Source organism: Saccostrea echinata, unplaced genomic scaffold (genome assembly GCF_033153115.1).
Source record: "Saccostrea echinata isolate AGI-Se365-2 ecotype Australia unplaced genomic scaffold, CSIRO_AGI_Sech_v1 ptg000016l, whole genome shotgun sequence".
NCBI classification, from domain to species: domain Eukaryota; kingdom Metazoa; phylum Mollusca; class Bivalvia; order Ostreida; family Ostreidae; genus Saccostrea; species Saccostrea echinata.
The window spans coordinates 18,125,585-18,141,877 of record NW_026889765.1 but is presented as its reverse complement, the minus strand read 5'-3'; the positions used below and the strand labels follow the sequence as shown (position 1 = coordinate 18,141,877).

Here is a 16,293-nt window from a genome sequence, read left to right as displayed (position 1 = left end):
TTCATACATGTACATTTACACGTGTTTCTCTTTTCATTTAAGGATACATAAAATTAGGAGGAAAAGGGTTTTACCGTATCTTGTTGTATTTATACATGTATGAAGTTCTTTTTTAGATTCAAATTATGCTTAGTTTGTTACATATTAGATTTAGAGAAAATTTATTTTTATTTCAGGAAGATTTCAAATTTTTCATGTTTTTGAAAAAAAAAAAAAAATCTTTAAAAAAGAGGAGAATGCAAAAACTGGTTGATTTGGTGGGAAAACTTCGAAATAAATATGTGTTTTAACAACTATAAATTCTGTACAAATCGTTTACAAATTTCTATACTATAATATTTTGACATTCTACATCCTTAAAAGCTGAAAATATGAAAAACTGAAAAGGAACTCTGATATTTTATTTTCATGTTATATAATGTACAATTACCAATTAAAACCTGTCCAAGAGATAATTGATAATAATAAATAATTGATAAAAATTACAAGCAGAACAGCCCAATCTTTATATATGATATATAGATATATAGCAAAAGATAATGTATAATTACAAAGAAAAAGGCACATAATATGTGATATGTGATATCAATATAATTATTCTTCGAAATATAATCAAATACTTCTAATATGCAAGTACATTTTTTGAACCAGTTAAACCATTTACAAAACAGAATATTTTCCATCCAAGAATACTGAAAACATAATGTTTTTTTTTTTAAATATAATTTGCTATTTCAAGGGACCTTGATTGAAAAAAGTTAGGTACAAATGTGTATTATTCAAATAATTTCTTTTCAGTAAGTATTTATCTATGAATGACATGTTCTGCAAGGAAAAAAAACATTAACATTTCTTGTCCATTAACATAATTATAGGGGAAAAAAATAAAAATTCCTGGAGACTTTTCTACTCTTTACTCATTCTAGTTTACTGCTTTCTAATTACTGTTCATAAATAGCTCTATTGGAGCACAATGAAATTTTGCTTTGTATATTCTTTCCTTTTCCATTCCTTATTCAGTCAAACATCGTTATCTACAAACTCGAGGATATACATGTAGAGTAAAGAACTTTAAGATTTCCAAGGAATCAAGATATCCAGGTTAAAATACATTAAGAAAAAGTGGCTGGGACCTCCAAATCACTTTGTCATATCCATGGTATTCGAGATATCTTGTGTTCAAGATACCAAAGTCCAACTGTGTTATTTTAAATAAATAAAACATCATGGTTGAAAATTAACAATACAATACTCTACATTTACAAATATCTATATCTAGCACTACTGTAACAATATTAAAACTGTCCAAAGCTCAAAACACGTACGACACCATACTTACACATACAGCAATGGTTACAAAAAAAAAAAAAAATGAATTCTTTGCAGTGTCCTTTAAATAATTTTCTTGAAACAGACAAAAACAGGAAACAACACAGTGGATTAATCTTGAAAGCAGAATTATAATCTTCAGCATTTCTTTTAACTGATTCCTTCTCTTTAAGAAACAAATTCTCTGCTTCTCTTTTGATTTATACAAATCAACTAAATCTCTGTACAATTATTTTGGGAAAAAAATAAAAAATTCTCAAAACTTAAGGCAGACAGGGATATTTCTTAAAATATGTTGTTGAAGCAAACAGTATTTTCCAGAAATAATGATCTGAATTCCTACCAATAAGATCTCTTATATTTAACAGTGGTCTATTCCCAGTTTTTGGTAATATTATTTTTAGCAATGCTACTGCTTCAAAGGCATATCAATATACTGTGGAATGTGCAACACAAGTGGATGCATAATTCTTAGACAATCTCCATTCACTCTGCTGGCATTTTAGTAAGGATAGTAGGATTGAAAAGAATTTCCAAATACAATGAATACATAACTACCTTTTTTTGCTCATAAAATCTAACTTATTACAGAATGTTATCTAAGAGAAAAAAAATGTATCTAAAAATGTTATTCAGCCTATATTACAAATGTGATGTAGCCTAATCTTCTCTAAATGTGAACTAAAAATGAAAAAATGTTTTTCAAACTCAAATGAACTGCATGTACTAAGGGTTTTGCTTCTGCGGAAAAAAAAGAAAGACTTATAGCAGATCTTTCTAATATGGCATATAATCACAGAAGATGATGGAAATGCAAAGCATATAATTAATATTCTCTCCCAAAAAGATAGCTTGTTCAACGAGACAACAAAGTAACAAAACAAATGCATCAAAATATTCCGCATCAGCTGATCAAGGAGTGTAAATATATATATATATATAGACATATAATTGTATAATAGAATATATAAATCTTAATATACATCAACAAGCAATAACAAATGTAAAGCCACAAATCAGAGCAGCTGTACAATACATGTATACAATGTATGAGGAATTTATATGGGGCTCATCATAGCCTCCATCTAGTAAGCATGATACATAAAATATACATAATTATACAATATTTATGGAATAAATGGTATGCTTACTGTGATGTTTAGCACCAGCTTTTAAACCCAGTGCAATTAAAATTTATAAGGTGCTTATTAATATATGAAACCTAATTAAGGACTATATGAAGACTCAACCCACAAAGATAATAAGGTGTATCTACAGACTTTTAAAATAATACAAATATTATGAAAATCGGGGGTTTAAAATGAGTAAATTAATGATTATTATCCAAATATGTGTTACATATTACATAATTTATGGATTTCTGTTACCTGATTTAAAACTTAAAGTAAAATTACAAACATACATGAATGAAAGTAAATCAGCACATACATAGGTACCAATTTTTAGTCACATACACCATTGAAAAAATTATATTATATTAATTTTGTTCAAAATAAAACAAAAGCCCATACTCTTAATGCACTTGAAACACAAGTTCTGATACTGAAATACTGGCATGCGAGTGCAGGATAATTCAGATTTTCAAAATGACAAAGCCATGCATGAATGCGAGACATTTAAATGGTAGCCTCCATCTTGTATACAGCATGTACTTGTTAATATGCATTTTTTTTTTCAATTTTCAATCTGATTGAGTGTAATTGTTCAGTGTGTTAATCGATAATTAAATGGTGGAAAATCTGATCTGTCACTTAGAAACGCATGAATAACCATACAGCTAATGAAGTATACATGTACAAACTACAAAAACACATTGCACAATAAATTTCATTATCAGCATTACATCTAACATGGAATTATGGTTAATATTTCTGGAATACAAAAAAAATCCATTTTTCTAAAACATCTATAATTATAATCCAGTTTCTAGGATTACATAATTATTTTAGCTCTGAGATCATTAAGCTACCGATACATATATTCTCAGCACCTAAATGGTATATTCTAAACTAAATACCAGATATAAAGCAGTTCTTAATAAATTCAGACATTAAATGTTTGCACAACAAAGGTATATGTATGTATTAGCTTGTGTTTCTTGTATTAAAAACTATTAAAAAAAAACTTTTTTCTTTTAACAAATCAATTCCTTAAAATTATTTTTTTCAATAATCTACATTTTGACCTTGACATAAACTCATTTTTTTCCACTTGTTCAAAACAGGTTTTCTTTTAAATTTAGTAAATGCTGATTGTCTTCCTATGATTCTGGCCACATTAGTGCAATGTCTGCCCCCTCTTTCTTGAATGTGGCGCCACCGTTCACGGCAGTGGGCCGCACCATGACTGTCCGTCGCTTACTTCCCAGCATGCAGTGCACCGGTTTACTGACTGTCACTTTTAATTCCTTACCAACCCTACACAAAGAAACAAAAGTGAATATAAAATACAGGCAAGTAGAACAGAATATAGAGATTCAGGATTATTATTTGGTTGTAGTATCATAATCTAGTTCCTTGAACTTTTGGTTTAACTATTTTGAAATTGTGCAATACATGTCTATAGTTTCTCCAATATCAATCAAGTTTTGTCAGAGTTGACTTTGGGATTTTTTTTTTAAATGAATCTTTATGGCTTTTTCTCAATATATTAACAATAAACCATACCTTTTTACTAGATATATGTAGAAACAAAGTGTACAATATATGACAATATATAAAGTGTACACATTTTTAAATACTAGCTACCTTTTGCCAGTGACTAAACGGTGTGTACATTTTCTCAATCTGTTAACAGTGTAGCATAATAGTATACATATGTGAAAGACTAAACTATGTTCCAAATCTGTCATTAACATACCGTATGCCCATTATTTAAATCTACAGACAATGTAATAACACACCTTTGCCATTAACTAACAGTGTGCCCATTATTTCATGCTGCTGACAATGTAATAAAACACCTTTGCCATTAACTAACAGTGTGCCCATTATTTCATGCTGTAGACAATGTAATGATATACCTTTGCCATTAATTAACAGTGTGCCCATTATTTCATGCTGCAGACAATGTAATAATATACCTTTGCCATTAATTAACAGTGTGGCCAGTATTTCAAGCTGCTGACAATGTAATAATATACCCTTGCCATTAATTAACAGTGTGCCCATTATTTCAAACTGCTGTCTATGAAATAGCATCCATTTGGTAATGGCTACATGATGTGCCCACTATTTAAGCTTTAAGCTGCTGAAAATATAATAACATACCTTTGCAGCTGACTACACATTATGCCCACAATTTCCCCCACCCTCTCCTCCTTGGTTAGGTTCAGAAGACAGAGGACAAGGTCATTTTCATCAGGGAGATGAATGATGACCAGCTGGTCAGATCCAGGGGTCACTGACAGACCGGTTACCTGTGAATATGTACAACACTATTATTGTGGAATCTGTACTATGAACTCTTGTCTGGTAGAGTTACTAATGTTTTGATATACTGAAACTATACATTGAATGAGATTGGTTTTGTCAAAGAAAAAAAAATGATGATCATATTAGTAGAATAAATTTCCATATGATATAGATATTACAGATCAGCCATTTTACATTTAAATTGAATTCTTGAAAATTATGAAAGGCCTGTAAGTTCTAACACATATCCCTTTTTTGAGTGCTCCTCCTTATTAACCAATCAAAAGTAATTTAGCAATTTGCTGCTGAACCAGTCCTTTAATAATTAACACTACCTAAATTATCTTTAATGTAAAACAACATTATTACCGTATTAATATTGATTCCTTTCTTTAGTGGTTTATATTTCTTCTTAGGATCCAACTTGTAGATGAATTTATCTGTGATGACAATCGCTCGGTCAGCAGGCTTGTTGTTTTTGTTAAACTTAAAAAAAAAAAAAGAAGTCCAAATCAATTCTAAGAAAAAAAAACTTTTCCTGGAGGCAATAAATACCTCTTCAAAAGCTCATATATGCATCCAAATAAGTGCCCTGGGACATTAAGAAAACTGAGAGGAAGTTTATGTTTATAAAGTCTTACAATTTTCAACATATTTATAAATATTTACATTTTAATTAACACATCAAAATACATGCATTGTTCAGAAAGCAAATTTTTTCCTTTTAAATCAGTTATCAACAATTCTCAGCTTTTTGTAAGCTGGTTGGAAGAATTATTTTAAGTAATCACTTTAATTTATGAATATCTAATAGGGGCAAGCACTTTTTTCTTTAATTATGAAACATCACTGACAACGGTGTTTACTTAAGCAAGGACAAATATGGAATATGACTTAAGTAAACTCAAAGCAATTACATCACAGAAAAGTCACTGAATTGTTTCTATATTTTGAAATGATTAGAAGCGCTCATGAAATATAAATGTATATTAAAGCATAACAAACTGTAGATCACAAAATTTTCATGACACCTTATTTTGGCCAAATAGTGATTTCTTATTCATAAGTGAGACAAAATTTTCACGACTTTGGCTACTGTTTTATATAATCTTTTATAAGAATAATATACGCAAGAATTAAATTTTCACGAGCAGATCGACAGACTCGCATAATTACACAAGAATTAAGTTCTTGTAAATAAAAAGTGATATTTAAAGTATTATCAACTATTGCAATACTTATGTCTTATCACTACACATCCCCTAAAAGAATAGCAAGGTAAAAAACACAAGTTCATAATTACGTACCTTTTTAACATGACAGGAAAACAAGATCTTGGAGAAATTGTCATGAGACTTCAAATGGTTCATCTTGGTGACAAAGTCCGCTGTGTTACTATTGTCTTTTGACTGAAAATCAGAGAAATAATTGTGTGTTGATTTAATGTTACAAAGATTTCATGTTACAATGTACCTGCATGTATATCTGATTATTCAATGCTTTATAAATTAAGATCTACAAAAATGAAGAAGCAGTAAGCAGAATTTGCTTTAATCTGTTAATTGCAATTATCACAAAGATAACGATTTCCAGATTTACAATTTTTTTTCTCACATATCCATCAAAATCAAACATGAATGCCTCATCATACGGTGACCTCCTCACGTAATTGTACATGAAGTCTGGGATTTTCATTTTCGAGAAATTAATTAATGATTCACAAGTCTTTTCAAATGTCACACATTTAAATGTTTTCAAGAAATAGTCACTCCTAAAAGAACTTAAGAAAATTTATTGAAGCTAGGCTAAATAAAAATCATTTTAAAACTCATGATAACACCCCCTCCAAATGTATGTGTGTTGCTGGAGGGGAGGGGGGTGCATCTCATATAAGTATACAACCCTATATGAATTAACAAAAAAAAATTAAAAGATATATAATATTTCAGATAAATAATATCAACATGTTTTCCAAATGCATACTTTATTACTTTAAAACCACTTTTGAAACTGAGAAACAAATAATAAACAATATATCATTAGAGATGTTTATTTTTGCAGGGGAGTGAGAGGTAAATTGTAGGAGAGAGGTGGACTCAGAGGAAATGCAGAGAAAATAAAATTCTGTATGACCAAAAAAAAAACCCCTTGTCATATAATATTGTAGACATGTTTTTTTTTTTTGTTTTAAATCATTTTCTATTAGATATATGTCTTCAGAATCTTCAATATATAAGAATGCAAATTAACATTTAATTACTGCTTTAAAATATACTAAGAGTATTTCTAATTTACAGACTTGATATTGTTAAGAACCTGAAAAATAAAAGTTTCTTTGAATGATGTTAATTAATGTGCAAGTCAGCATCAATGTGAATCATGTTCTAAAGAGAATATCACCTAGCACTAATTATTTCACATACCTTGAAACATACATGTATTACAACTTGGAAGAAAAAAAAAAAACTGTGATCAATAATTTTTTTTTACTCATGAATCTTTAAACAAGAAGAATAATACAGTATGAAATAACAGAAAATTTCAGAAATCAGCTTGTATTTAAAACATTTACTGAGAAGGATGATACCTTCATGCATTAATTATCTCATCTCATGTTCTTTCTTTAACATAGAGATCATAAAATCATCTTAATTATTTTTAATGATACTGTGAGCAAACTCATGAATGATATCCTCAGCTGCAATTCTTTTCAAACTGCTGCATGCACTGCCTCTCCAAAATAATGTTATGGACCTGCCACAAATTAATATTCACTTCTTCTGCCAGTGACCTTGAACTTGTCAAAGTGACCTTGGGTCATTTGTTATGATAAATCTTCAGGTCATAATTGATCTTAATATCAAGTTTGTCTTAGTTTCAAACATATCTCCATCACAAGATATGGTCAGGACAGGAATTGAGACATTTTTCTGCCAGTGACCTTAAACTCGTCCAGATGACCATGAGTCAAGATCATGGCACAGCTTCATGTCATACATAATCTTTTGTGTGAAGTATGAACTTCCAATGTTCTTCTGTAGAAAGATTATATGAACCCAACATGTATTACACAATTTTTTTGCCAGTGACCTTGAAAATAAGCTAATGACCTTGGGTAATTGTATAAATGTGAAAACACTCTCAGGTCAGAGACAATTTCTTTGTCAACTATGAGCTTGGAATGCTTCTACAATACAAATTTATTGACTGGACCTAAACATTGTTTGCAGGGGAATAGATATACAACCTACATCCCTTGTATGATTATGAGTCCACAGCCTACAAATAAATATTTAATTATATTTTTTACTAAATACCATGCTTTATATTTACAAGTTCTTTGTGAGATATATTTTTCTTACATTGACAAACTCCACAGTAAGGAGTAACAAGAACTCTACAGTAATTGTTATGTTAACTCAATATCTCACAAAAAACTTGTACTAAATTAAAGACTTGCCAATAGAAGCTGATTTACATTATATGTATCACATATATATTAAGCAAAGGACATTTATATTGTAGCCCTAATATTTATACATATATATGTAAACAGCACTAGTTCTTAACTCTGCAACAAAAGATATCTTTACTTAATACTGGTTATCCTGACAAACCTTCTTAAATAACATTCAGTTTTCTCAATTTTTGTACTTTTTCAACTTTTAGATAGACCATACATGTATGATGGCATTAATAATTCAAGTGCCCTGTATGATTCTCTCAATTATGATAATTTGACATCTGAGCTGTAAAATAAACAATTTAGGTGGGGAAATTTAAGACATATAGTATTGCAGGTAAAGTAATATTCAAGTTAATTTGATTCATGATACAAATATCAAAAAGAAATGCATGATTTTGACTCTCTATATGCCTCATTGAGATCTGACAGACTTTAATTCTTGCAAAGTCACATGACTCACCATGTGACTCACCACATGACATATCACATGACTCACCACATGACTTATCACATAACTCATCACATGACTTCATCACATGGCAAAGACAGTTACTGTTAACCATGTAATTTATAAGTAACTGCTGAATACATTATATTCTCTTTGTTCAAAATAATGTAATTTTTATTCATTTCTTAAGTTTTAATCTTCAATTATGTCCATTAACAGAGAATATGATAAATAAATCTTTTCTAAATCCAACTCACAATTTTTTTTTCAAGAATTACAGTATTCATTAATTCCAGGACCAAAAGTACAACATTTATTAGCCTGACCAGTGATTATATCTTCAAAGTACTGGCTACCATTATTACTCTACATGTAGTAACATTTGAATACAGATCTATGAATATACTTTATCCATGACAGATTTTGCTATCACCCACACAGGCTTACAAGTATCCTTATTCCTACATTTTGCTCTAACTTGTATAAATTATGAGCCATCCCAGTCAGTAATACATGAACTTTGAATTAGCTAGCAACACCTCTATCTAACCCCAACTACTAGTGCTCTATGCATTATCCAAAAATACATCCAAATCAATTGATGTTTTGAACTGTTTGAACTGTCTTCAACATGTTGGTATTTATGAATTCATTTAAGTATTATACTTACATGTACATTGCTTTCTCTAAATATTTCTTAACCCTGACATTGATCCCCCTTTTCTTTTAAGATAACTTTTTCCCATAATACTTTATTAAGTTCACCATTTCAATTTTCTTTCTATTCACTGTTAGTGGCATTTAATACTGTCAAGATTGAATCATGTGGCTTTGAAACTAGTAAGTCTCATAATATGTTTTAACAAAGAAATAAAATATCTTTGTTTTAAGTGGTTTTCACAAAAACATTTTATCTTGATTATCAACTTCATGCCGCTACATCATCTCAAAACTCTAATGGGTCAAAATATTCTGGACAATTACTGGTCTTCAATAAATTAATATAAGTTGTTTACATGCAATTTTAATTCAAAATCAAGGTGCTAATTGATATGAATAGCAAACTGACACTAGAGACACAGAGAGAAATGGTCCATTTTGAGAATTTACACCAATTTTTAAGCCACATCATTCATGACAAGTTAAAAGAAAACCTTTTAAAAAGTGAACATTTTAAATTTTTTTTTTCTTTTTTTTTTCCCTTGTCATGTTGTTTTTTGTTGTTTTTTTTTTTTTTGTTTAGTATCAGTGAACATTGATATCACAATTTAATGACACATGTGAATTAAAAATAGATCAGAGTACTAGTTTGTGCATAGCCAAAATGACGACTGAAAGAAATTCAGATGAAAGACTTTGAAACGTAAAATGTATCAAAAATTCTTTAAAAAGATTTCCAGAAAATCTTCAGAAATTTAAAGGTGATTGTCCACAAACATTGTGTGGCCTAGCTTCCTTACCTCAAAATGTAGAAGAGTTTTGTAGAAATTCAAAGAAAATTCAGCATTTTTTATCAACCATTTTTTTTTCAGAAATAAAATCATTCAAGATATTCCATGTGCTTGGAATTTAAAAGAAGTTTTGTACTAAAAGTTTGAGGTCAATCTAAAATATGGGTGTACACTTAAAATCTAACAACTGCCTTAACTCACCATGTACAACAATTGTAATATATCTTTAAGGACGAGTGATTTTCTTAACTTTTTACAGTGTAAATTCAAACCTATCCTCCCTTTTTTGGGCATATCCTACATAACTTTTATGGAAAAAGGTAGTTACATTAATGGGTACTGTAAATCACTTAGTACTTTCTTGGGACCAACTTTATAAGGAAAAATTATTTGTTTGTGGAGATTGGATTTTGTGGTTGATGAGTTACTGATGTTAATGTTGCTTGAAATATTATTTTTTTTTGGGGGGGGGGGGGGATTAGTGGGTCTATTCACACCAAGAAAAAGAGAAAGTTAAGTGATTTCTCAGTACATGTATAATTGCCTGGACCAACATTTTATCTTTTCCAATGTTCATGTCTGCATATACAACTTTAAAAGTGTCTATCATTACCTATGGGGAACATTTAGTTGTCTTCATTTTACTTCATTACATTCATGCATGATTAACACATAAGTTTATACAATGTATGAACAATAAAGGACTTAACCCTGAACCTTGCAGCTGCCTAGCTTGTACATAAATATTTATGTTATATATAGTGAATACAGGCAGTTGTTGAGACTTTTTTGTGAAGTACACAGCACCCAGCCTCTAGCCATGCTAAGGTCGTGCGTACAATTTCTATACAGTACCTCCGATTTTTCCTAAAGAGAACAAACTTGATCATACAGTAGAAAAAAACCTTTTCATATTCCCTATAATATCATACAATACTATAATTGCTCTTTTTGAGGTCAATGTAAAAAATTATAGCTGCCCAATATATTTATCCAGCCCAAAGGGCAAAGTAAATGTTGTACTTCAAATTGGCTAAATCTTTGTAATCACTAAAAACAGCAGTAATTGTTTTATTATATGATTCAATGATTAAATAATGCGTACTGTTCAACAGGAAATCAGGTGCAAGTAAAATAGCCTTTCATTACCAATTGTATCAGTTTAGAAGTTTGGTCCAATACATCTTCTTTGAAAATTGATGTATGATTATAAAAATGAGAATAATTGTGTTTACTGAAGTTTCAACAATAGCACAAACATTTTAGAGTGCACTTAAAATATAGACATATTGCTACCTGAAGTTTTCAACAAAACATTTCACAAACTGACAATAAAGCTAGCACTTAAAATATGTTGCACATAGAAAGTGCACTGGTTGTGTAGTCTGCTAAATATACATCATAACAAAGAACATTTTTTTAGACATTCAATAATGTTAAAATTATTTGAGCAGAAAAGATTGAAAATTTTTGATTAGTACTTACATGTCTTTATTTATTTACTGGAGTTTATTTAAAATACTACATGCAAAAAGTTTCCATCAAATACATTACTTTAAATTAAATTAAAAAAAATGATGTTAACATTTTGTCATTTCAATTTCTACATGTCTTTTTCAATGATCAGATTTTTCTAAGTATTCTAAGTATCTACAAGTATTTCTTTAATTCAGGTGGGTCATAATAAGAAAGAAATGAATAAGACAAAGGATGAATTGAAAAAAAAATGGTGGATATATAGTGGGGTAATCAAAACCTGCCTTCCGACTTCCCTATTCATTCATTCTGGAACAGCCCTTGCAGTAATTAATTATTTAAACATAACCGATACTTATACAAGAAAAACAATTCGTGCTGGGGAGAATAACACAAACAGATTACACAACTTCGCATTCTAATTATTTATTGAAATGGAAGTCCAGTGATAATTGTTGAGTTTTTCTGATATTTGTAAAACAATACTGTTGTAGATGTGTTCTAATTTTATATGAACCTATTTGAAGTGGATGCTCATTGGATGGAAATGATTTGAAAATTAATCTTTACTGTCATGTTTTTTGGCAATAACAATTATAATAATTATCAGTAAATTGGAAAAGAGCAAAAACACTTAAACAAATACTGTTTATCATTTTCATAGGAATTCAACAGTAAATTAAACTTATGTAATATTTACTATAGATGACGAGAGTATAGCATTAACTTGTTTTGCAGGTTTTGAAAAAAAAAGAAGTTTTAGAAACATCACTAATTAATGAATTTGATGTTTAAAAGTTTGCAATTTTTTAATATTTAACAGAGAAATTATATACAGAATTCATATAGTATCTGGAATTCCCTTCACTCACCATTGCTAAGTAGTTTCCATCCCATTTCCTGCGGGAGCCCCAATCTGACCTTCGACCTCCCAAGGCATATGCAGCACAAACCTTTATTCTTAACATTGGCCATTCAGGTTTGGGAATGTCCTTCAAAATCATGTTGGCTCTCCACCTGTAATTATGTGTCGTCTTGTAGTGCATTATTCCCCCCCCCCCCCCCATTTTCATAATTTTCTAATAACATGAATAATTTTGCTGAACAACTAGTTGTTTTATTTTTTGGGTTTGCTACATAATAGTCTTTTTTTTTTAAGAAAAAAAAAATACACACCTCATCAGATAAATCACAGATTCATAATTTCTCTGATATTAGACTTTCACAAGAGGACTTAGTGCAGATGGTTGAGGAGGGATTACTGACCTCTTTTAAAGCATTGCCACTAAAATATCATTACAACTATAATACAGTCCAACTTGTTTTCTTGAACTCAATGGGGGCCAAGAAAAACTGAGATGATACATGTATCTGAGGAAATATTGAAGTTGAAGTACAAAAAGAACAAGATGTGTTTGTGAAACACTATCCCCCCGATGGTAACACAATTCTGGAGTGGGACGTAGACTACAGTGCAATAGTTATGGCCAATTTTCAAGTTTTTCAAATGTAGGTCAAAGGTCATAGTTGAGGTCACATGATCAAAAATTTCTGTAACAGTGGAAAGGGCTTGTCATAATGAACACTCATGTCAAATATTAAAACCTTACCCTTGACAGCACAATAGTTATGGGCTAGGTTAAAGTTGAAAACAGACAGACAGACAACAGACAGACAAGAAAAAACAATATTACCCCGGGATCTTTCGATCCGGGGCATAAAAAGTGCTTGGAACCTCCAGCTCACATTAACGTATAAAGTATGGTATTCCAGAAAATAATTTTCCAGACACCGAAGTTCAACTGTATACATGTGTATCCTATTCCAAGTGTATATTTCAACTTTTTCTTAATCATTATCCATAACAAATATCACATTCATTTAAACTTATCTTGTGCAGTTTTGCAAAAGGTATTGTTTTAACAGAACATAATCATGATAATTGTATTATCTATGCATATTTACCTTCCATGTACCCTTTTTAACAGATCCACCAGTCTCTGTAGTTTAGCAGGTGGGCTTTGCCACTCCACACTTTTCCCATAATCCTTCATCCTCTTCACATTCCTAGAAAAAAAAAGATCATTCTCTCTACATAAATCATAGGTTTACAACAGGCCCATAGGAAGCAATATCATAATTTCATTTTGGACTGGGGGGGGATGGCAGAAGAAAAAAGTCATAAGACGTTATTATTGATGACAAATGAAGAAATTAGCTTTAATTTTAACTGTATTACTGTAAACAGTACATGTTAGCAAAATGTGGGCCCCTGTTTCCTATGGACATTTACAATATTATGATCATTATTTGCATTGATTCATCATCAATTCCAATGATTCAGAAATACATCATCATTTACCCCTAAAACTTCAATTATAACTGTCAGTATAAAATTGAGAAAGTCCGGTTGTCCCTTATACAGTATAGGTTGCCACCAGCTAATTATCCCCCATCAGCAAGAAAACTCAAATATCAATTATTTCCCAACAAAGGTCTTCAAACTACATGTATTCTTCAAGAAAATAGGACTTACTTGAATTTTTCTACAAGATTCTTCATATATTGCCTCATTTTGTACTTCTTGAAGCGGTCCATGATAAGGTATATCGCCCTCATCTTCTTTGCTTTTCTCCTGGCATTGCCTCCCCTCCACATCTACAATTATAAAATTTACAATTATAAATTTATTATGAAATAAAAAAAATATGTATAAAAATACTTATTCTGCATGTAATTTATTACTGCAGAAAGGAATGAAGCAATTTCCAGAGTACAGTAAAACATGATTACAGCAAACATGTTTATAATTAATTCACGCCTAGTCAGCGGCCTAGAACAAAATGATTTTATTCCCAGGACATACTATAAACTAATCATATGTAACAATTATCTAGACATATTTTTTCCCCATGCCTGGAATTAATTTACTCTATGTTCACAATCATATATTTTCTGCAGAAATTTGCAAAGCTTACTTAAATTGCATTTGAGGCATACAAAGACAATCAAAAAAATTCAGACGTGTAATTTTCTACTTGCAGATTGAACAGAAATTGTGATTCCACAGAATTTTGACCTCATGGAAAAAAGGATGTTTATAACAAATCAAAATTTAACATCTTTAGCACTTTGCTATAAGTTTGTTTTATAAGTGGGAATTATTGGAGGTAAAATAAAGGGCAAGAAATTTTCTTTCATTCATCAAGTCAAAGGATCTGACCATAAAGAATAAACACAAACTTCACACCTTCTGTAGGAAGACCACAATGGTGGGGATTTTCTGGGAGCGAGTTTCCTCGATGGAAAACAGAGTTTGGGGGGACCGGATGAAGATTTTGGATTTCCCATATTTGACATCATCCTCGAGACCCAGAGACTTCAAAATCTTCTTACACCCATCAATATCATTACCTGCAAAGGTGGGCCAGGTGTATGGTGTGGTGCACTTATACCTGTAGGAAAGATTAGTCATTTAATTAAAAGCTCCTTCCTCTTGATAATGTGGATACATATCCTTTACGGTGAATCATTGAAAATGCTCCAATGCAATCCTTTATTTCATAATTGCTTTTTTAAATGATAATTTCATGCACTTTTCAATTTAAGATCTAATTATTTAATTACATTTAATAAAAAAATACACAACATAATTTTCCATTATGGTACTTCTGTTTTGACAAACATTTTATTAAAAATCTCAGCATGAGAAGAGATTTTCATTAGTTACTGCCACTATAAGATTGTTCAGCCATTTTTTCCAAGATACATACTGTAGATCAAGAAATATTTTCCGGAGATAAGTATTTGGTATTCATTTGCAAGACAAAATTTTCAGGAATACCGTATGTGTACTTAAAAAAGCGGGCTTCATATTTTAGCGGCTTTGGCGCAGACAACGATACGCTAATTCATGAATACCGCTAAGAAATCCTTAATATAAATACAATACACAGCATGGACATGTGTAGCGCTAATTCATGATTTCGCCAACAACTTGATACCCAGTGATTGCGCTAAATTTTGAATACACCAATTTATGTACACGTACAGTATTTTGGTTATTGTTATAATCTATACTAATAAAAATATATGCCAGTATGAAAAGTGATTTACAGTCTATACTAAAGCATGATCATTTGGACTGCAGTGGAAGGTTATGTGTAATTCCTCATAGTAAATCTTGTCCATTACCTCTGAAGAAATCTGACATAAGTGATTCGGAAGGCAAAGCCTGCTCGTCTGACTCGAACATTTTCCATCAGACCCAGGTACATCACTTGATGGCGGACCCGCTCGTCGTTAAACGCACTTGCTGATTTGATTTCATTGGGTTTGATGCAACGCACATAGTGTGGCTCCTATTAAATGTAAGTTTATCAAATTTTTATACAAATATACCATGAAGGCATCGATCAACAGAGAAAGAGAGATTTAAACAAAAATTTGATGTATATATGTGAAGAAAAAGATTTGTGTCTAAAACATCTATTACTGTACATACAAATTTTTGCAGATTTTTGACGATCACAGTTGCAAACAATTTTGCCATGTTTTAAATATGCCCAGAAGTTGTGTTAAACGACAGTTTAGTCTGTCTTTATTGAATTTGCTCCATTGGTATTGGCCCACTGCAGAGGAGGGCAAAAGTGGCAAAGACAAAACAGGGGCAAAAATTTTTTTGGGTAC

At 30.7% G+C, this 16,293-nt stretch overlaps 1 protein-coding gene across 1 annotated transcript in view; it reads right to left on the bottom strand.

The window, feature by feature from the left end:
- Window positions 1-386: 386 nt before the first annotated feature.
- The window catches only part of LOC133188530 (unconventional myosin-Id-like), a 36,922-nt gene continuing 21,015 nt past the window's right edge, over window positions 387-16,293 (bottom strand). Inside the window, exons 13-21 of the mRNA XM_061324000.1 lie at window positions 15,799-15,965; window positions 14,855-15,059; window positions 14,141-14,262; window positions 13,570-13,671; window positions 12,477-12,621; window positions 6,071-6,172; window positions 5,133-5,249; window positions 4,620-4,768; window positions 387-3,767 (exon numbers count right to left, since the gene is read on the bottom strand). Coding sequence (XP_061179984.1) covers window positions 3,611-3,767; window positions 4,620-4,768; window positions 5,133-5,249; window positions 6,071-6,172; window positions 12,477-12,621; window positions 13,570-13,671; window positions 14,141-14,262; window positions 14,855-15,059; window positions 15,799-15,965 — 1,266 coding nt within the window. The 3' untranslated portion in view covers window positions 387-3,610. The remainder of the gene's footprint in view (window positions 3,768-4,619; window positions 4,769-5,132; window positions 5,250-6,070; window positions 6,173-12,476; window positions 12,622-13,569; window positions 13,672-14,140; window positions 14,263-14,854; window positions 15,060-15,798; window positions 15,966-16,293) is intronic.